The sequence below is a fragment of the Chiloscyllium plagiosum genome, chromosome 12 (assembly GCF_004010195.1).
Source record: "Chiloscyllium plagiosum isolate BGI_BamShark_2017 chromosome 12, ASM401019v2, whole genome shotgun sequence".
NCBI classification, from domain to species: Eukaryota; Metazoa; Chordata; class Chondrichthyes; order Orectolobiformes; family Hemiscylliidae; genus Chiloscyllium; species Chiloscyllium plagiosum.
In genome coordinates, this window is record NC_057721.1 from 79316510 (window position 1) to 79322190 (window position 5681).

At 43.7% G+C, this 5681-nt stretch overlaps 1 protein-coding gene across 1 annotated transcript in view; it reads right to left on the reverse strand.

Moving 5' to 3' along the window:
- The window catches only part of LOC122554854 (lysozyme C-like), a 19156-nt gene that overhangs the window by 8426 nt on the left and 5049 nt on the right, over positions 1-5681 (reverse strand). The window contains exon 2 of the mRNA XM_043700200.1: positions 4579-4755. Within this exon, the coding sequence (XP_043556135.1) occupies positions 4579-4755 (177 nt within the window). The remainder of the gene's footprint in view (positions 1-4578; positions 4756-5681) is intronic.

The window sequence follows — 5681 nt, forward strand, 5'->3', positions numbered from 1 at the left end:
CCCCACCCTCCTCTAGCTTATCTCTCCACGCTTCAGGCTCTCCGCCTTTATTCCTGATGAAGGGCATTTGCCCGAAACGTTGATTTCGCTGCTCGGATGCTGCCTTAATTGCTGTGCTCTTCCAGCACCACTGATCCAGAATCTGGTTTCCAGCATCTGCAGTCATTGTTTTTACCTACCTGATTACTTTCAGTGAACAGCCCAACTACTAAAAGCCAAGCCACACCAGAGAGAAACTGAGCTGGGAGAATTGACCACAGCCCTTCCATTGTATCAGTGTTCTTTTTTAACCTTGAAAGCCTTTTGCCTGAGGCAGTATCTATTAGCTATAAACAAACTGGCCCTAAAACTCTTCAAACCTTGGACTTTTTGGAATCGCTGCGTTTATGACCTCTCTGAAAAAAAAAGCCAAGAGCAGCATAGCCTTGAAAGGAGCAGCATCGTCACCGGGCACTGAGCCACACTCGTTACCAGGCTACGTGTCCACCCACTTCACCCCTTCCAAAGTTTCCTGAAGAAGGGCTTATGCCCGAAATGTCGATTCTCCTGTTCCCTGGATGCTGCCTGACCTGCTGCGCTTTTCCAGCAACACATTTCCAGCTCTGATCTCCAGCATCTGCAGACCTCACTTTCTCCTCAAAGTTTTCACACCCCCATCCACTGCTGGAAAATGTCAAAACAGACAGAGATCTGCACTGATATAGCACCAGTCACATCTTCAGTCATCTCAAATCAATATTTGAAGTGTAATCATGACTGCAATATTGGAATCTTGGCAGTCAATATGCAAGTAGTTAGCTTGAACAAGCTGCAATGTTATAAAGACAATATTATTTTATTTTTTCGGTGGTTAGTTAACGGAAAAGGATTCAACCAGGGACACTACAAATCACTATTCTGGTCATCTTCAAACTTGAGTCCACGGGATTTTTGCCATCCCCCTGGGGAGCAGGCAGGGGCACACTTTAACATTTCATTCAAACGTTTGCACTTCTAGCAATGCTGCACTCCCTCAGCATCGCCCAGGGAACACCAGCCTGGAGTTTGTGCTCATGGCTGTGGGATAGGCTTCAAACTTATCACTTCTAATTCAGAGATTGAGAGAGCTCACTGTTACACATGTACCTTTTGTTCAAGAGATGACACTGTGCTGCGCTAAATGTGTGTGTACAATGTTGTGACTCTGCCTGGACGTTAATTCACTGTGGTTCTTCAAAGCTGCTCATCAGATCGTTTGCTGTTACATCTGCTTCATATCTTACGGTGTGTTTTACGGCTTCAGTAATCAAACCCACAGAGTTAATTAACCTCTGATTAATAATTGCTTATTTGGCCATAATCATCAACATCACACAAAAAAACTAAAAGAACTGTGGATGCTGGAAATCTGAAACAAAAACAGAAATTGCTGGAAAAAACTCAGCAGGTCTGGTCAGGCAGCATCTGCAGAGAGAAATCAGAGTGGATGTTTTGTATCCAATGACCCTTCTGCAGGGTTTAGCTCTGAAGAAGGGTCACCGGACCTGAAATGTGAACTCTGCTTTCTTTCCACAGATGCTGCTCGATCTGCTGAACGTTTCCAGCAGTTTCAGCTTTTGTTTCTGATCTGGATGTAGGTTTGCTCGCTGAGCTGGAAGGTTCATTTTCAGACATTTCATCACCATACTAGGTAACATCTTCAGTGAGCCTCCAAATGAAGCACTGCTGGTGTAGCCTACTTTCTATTTACATGTTTGGGTTTCCTTGGGTTGGTGATGTCATTTCCTGGGGTTGCACCATTTCCTATGGTGATGTTATTTCCGGTTCTTTTTCTCAGGGGGTGGTAAATGGGATCCAAGTCAATGTGTTTGTTGATAGAGTTCCAGTTGGACTGCCATGCCTCTAGGAATTTTCATGCATGTCTCTGTTTGGCTTGTCCTAGGATGGATGTGTTGTCCCAGTCAAAGTGGTGTCCTTCCTTATCTGTATGTAAGGATACTAGTGAGAGAGGGTCACGTCGTTTTGTGGCTAGTTGATGTTCATGTATCCTGGTGGCTAGTTTTCTGCCTGTTTGTCCAATGTAGTGTTTGTTACAGTCCTTGCACGCTGTTTTGTAAATGACGTTAGTTTTGCTTGTCGTCTGTATAGGGTCTTTCATTAGCTGCTGGTTTAGTGTATTGGTGGGTTTGTGGGCTACCATGATGCCAAGAGGTCTGAGTAATCTGGCAGTCATTTTCGAGATGTCTTTGATGTGGGGGAGAGTGGCTCGGGTTTTTGGACGCGTTTTGTCTGTTTGTTGGGGTTTGTTGCTCAGAAATCGGTGGACTGTGTTCACTGGGTACCCGTTCTTTTTGAATACACTATATAGGTCATTTTCCTCTGCTCCGTGTAGTTCCTTTGTGATGCAGTGTATGATGGCTCATTGAGATAATACTCTGATGCAACTTGGTTTGTGGGTGTTGGGATGATTGCTTCTGTAGTTCAGTATTTGGTCTGTATGTGTTGTTTTCTTGTTGACGCTGGTTTGAAGTTCCCCATTGGCTGTTTGCTGTACTGCAACCTCTAGGAATGACAGTTTGTTACTGTTTTCCACCTCTTTAATGAATTTTATGCCATTAATGGTATCATTGATGATCTTGAAGGTTTTATGCCTTACTGGACATGTAGCCTGGTAACGAGTGTGGCTCAGTGCCCGGTGACAATGCTGCTCCTTTCAAGGCTATGCTGCTCTTGGCTTTTTTTTTCAGAGAGGTCTTAAACGCAGCGATTCCAAAAAATCAAGGTTTGAAGAGTTTTAGGGCCAGTTTGTTTATAGCTAATAGATACTGCCTCAGGCAAAAGGCTTCCAAGTTTTAAAAAAAAACCTGTATAATGAAAGGGCTGTGGTCAGTTCTCCCAGCTCAGTTTCTCTGTGGTGTGGCTTGGTTTTTAGTAGTCAGGCTGTTCACTGAAAGTAATCAGTCAGTTTTGATGCTGCTGGCCTCAAAGAGTCAGGTCCATGCTGATCCTCCTCTCTCTGACATCTCTCTTGTAAGACCCTGTGTTTGATTTTTCCTGTTTTGCCAAGGGGTGTTGTGGGGATTGTTGCAATTAGTTAGAATAGCACCATTAAGTTAGGGCAATCTGTTGGGTTTTTTGGGTAGGTTAAATTTCTCTGTCTTCTGTTCACTTCTGTTTGAATTTCATCCGGTAATATTGTAAATAAATTGTTTTGTTGATGACAAAGTGTTTGCCTGCTTGTATCACCCGTGGAATAGCCACTCTACAGCTGTTTAAAACAACTACAGAATTAGGGTCTGGGCTATGAGGGGAATGTTTTGAGGGGACCTGGCCTGGTGCGTAACAGACTGGGGTGTTGTCTGGGATTTGTTCTATAGTTCCAAATTGGAACTCGTGTTGTTGGACTCAAAGGCAGTGCGTGGTAGGTGTTAGTGTTGTGGCTGTTGTATTTGGTTGGTTAAAGAGTGTTTGGGATAGCAATGGCTCTTCCAGCGTTTCCACTGCAATAAAGTAAACCACATGAAATCACAGTGTTGATGGGTTAGGAAAAGCACTGGGAAGCCAGATGTAGGAAAACAGGATAAGCCAGTGAATTTTGTTGGAGTAGTAACAGAAAGCACAGTGGAGGCGAGAAAGTTGCCCCAGAATGTACAAGCTGGTCGGAGGTTGATTTGCCAGATGATCTTCTTAGACCATGTACCTGCGAAAGTAAAGTTTACTCGCACAATCCAGGAGCAGCAGGTAAAAAGGTTACAATATTAAGAGATACAGGATCCCCTCAGTCCGTGATGTTGAAAGCTGAGGAGATATGTACTTCTGAAGGACTATTGCCAGAAAAGCTGCTAGTAACTGGAATTCACGATGAAACAAGTAGTGCTCAATTATGTAAAGTCAGGTTAGAGTGTCCAGTGAAGAGTGGAGAAGTCGTGGTTGGAGTATTGGACAAACTCTCAGCTCCAGGAATACAATTTGTCCTTATTAACGATACAGCTGCTTCATAGGTAGGAGTGCTGCCTTCTGTGGTTGAAAGACCAGTGGAAATTCAAGCAACTGAACTATTGCAGGACACATGTCCTGGGATGTTTCTGGACTGTGAGGTAATGAGGTCACAAAGTCACCAGTTGAAACACGAGAGATCAAAGAGTACAGATAAGAAAGTTGACGTGGAAATAGTAGAGACCCTGTTTGATCAAATGGCAAACCAGGAGCAGATAGATAACAATGCAAACATCCTTATCTCATATAAATCAACTGAGCTACAGCAGAAAGATAAAAAATTAAAACAATTGTATCAAAAGGCATACACAGAAAAAGAATCTGAATGCATACTTGAATGTTACTATTTTAAAACTGATATCTGAATGAGGAAATGAAGGCTATCACTTATTCCTGCTGATGAGAAATCAGCAAAATTCATCAAGTCATACTGCCAGTGGGGTACGGAAAGGAAGTGTCGCGGACCATCAAGAACTTCAACCTGAGCTACAAATCTTTTCAAAACTCACTTGTTTCTGGTCATTAACATGATATTCCTCACTGAGTCACATCCAATCACAGAAAACCACCAAAGTAATAATCACATTTTGTGTAGAAACTTACTATCACAGCTGACACGGCAGCGTCGGTAGGGAACATAGTTGTCTGAATTTCCACACCATTTGTCATCGCTGATTTGGAAAATCCCATATTTAGTAACTTTTCTCGTCATGTATTCAGTCCAATGAAATACTGTTTTAATTGTGTTGAATCCACTTTCATTGTCAACCAAGCACACCCCTGCAGTTAAAATGACATAAAGGACATTTGGCCATAATATTTGACAGACACATGTTCAAACATGAGTTCTCTGAGGCTCAATAGTTCCACACTTTGCCAGAGTTACTAGTCAATCCTGAATTGCAAATTTATTAATTAGACACTGCCATTCGCAACTCTGAGCCATAAAGCAAAGCAGACATTTTTTCTCAATATTTTTCAATGTGCAAAGACTTTGTCTTTCTATTTTTTGTGTTTGTTTTTAAAACTGTCTGATTTGAATGAGAAAGAACCATTAGTTCAGGGGATTAGCAAGGATGCATGCAGTTTTAAAAGGAAAGGATTTGTGAACCCTGTTGTTGTAGCTGTGATGTATGTTTACAAATGAAGCTGGTTGGTGTGGACTAGGGACGAATTATCAGTGACAAAGGTCCTCCATCCACAAATAACATGGTGGTGGTTGTTCACTGAACAGCTTGGGCTCTGACAAAGATGGAGGGACATTAGACAGATCAGAAGGGATCATCACCTCAGGGGATCTCCCATCCACCGCCTCCAACCTCATAGTCCCACAACCCCGTACCGCCCGCTTCTACCTCCTGCCCAAAATCCACAAACCTGACTACTCTGGCCGACCCATTGTCTCAGCCTGCTCCTGCCCCACCGAACTCATCTCTGCATACCTCGACACGGTCCTGTCCCCCTTAGTCCAAGAACTCCCCACCTACGTTCGGGACACCACCCATGCCCTCCACCTGCTCCATGATTTTCGCTTCCCCGGTCCCCAACGCCTTATTTTCACCATGGACATCCAGTCCCTGTACACCTCCATCCCCCATCACGAAGGACTCAAAGCCCTCCACTTCCTTCTTCAAGGACCGCAATTTCCCCCCCGACGTGGTCGACGATGCCCTCCACCGCATCTCTTCCACTTCCCGATCCTCCGC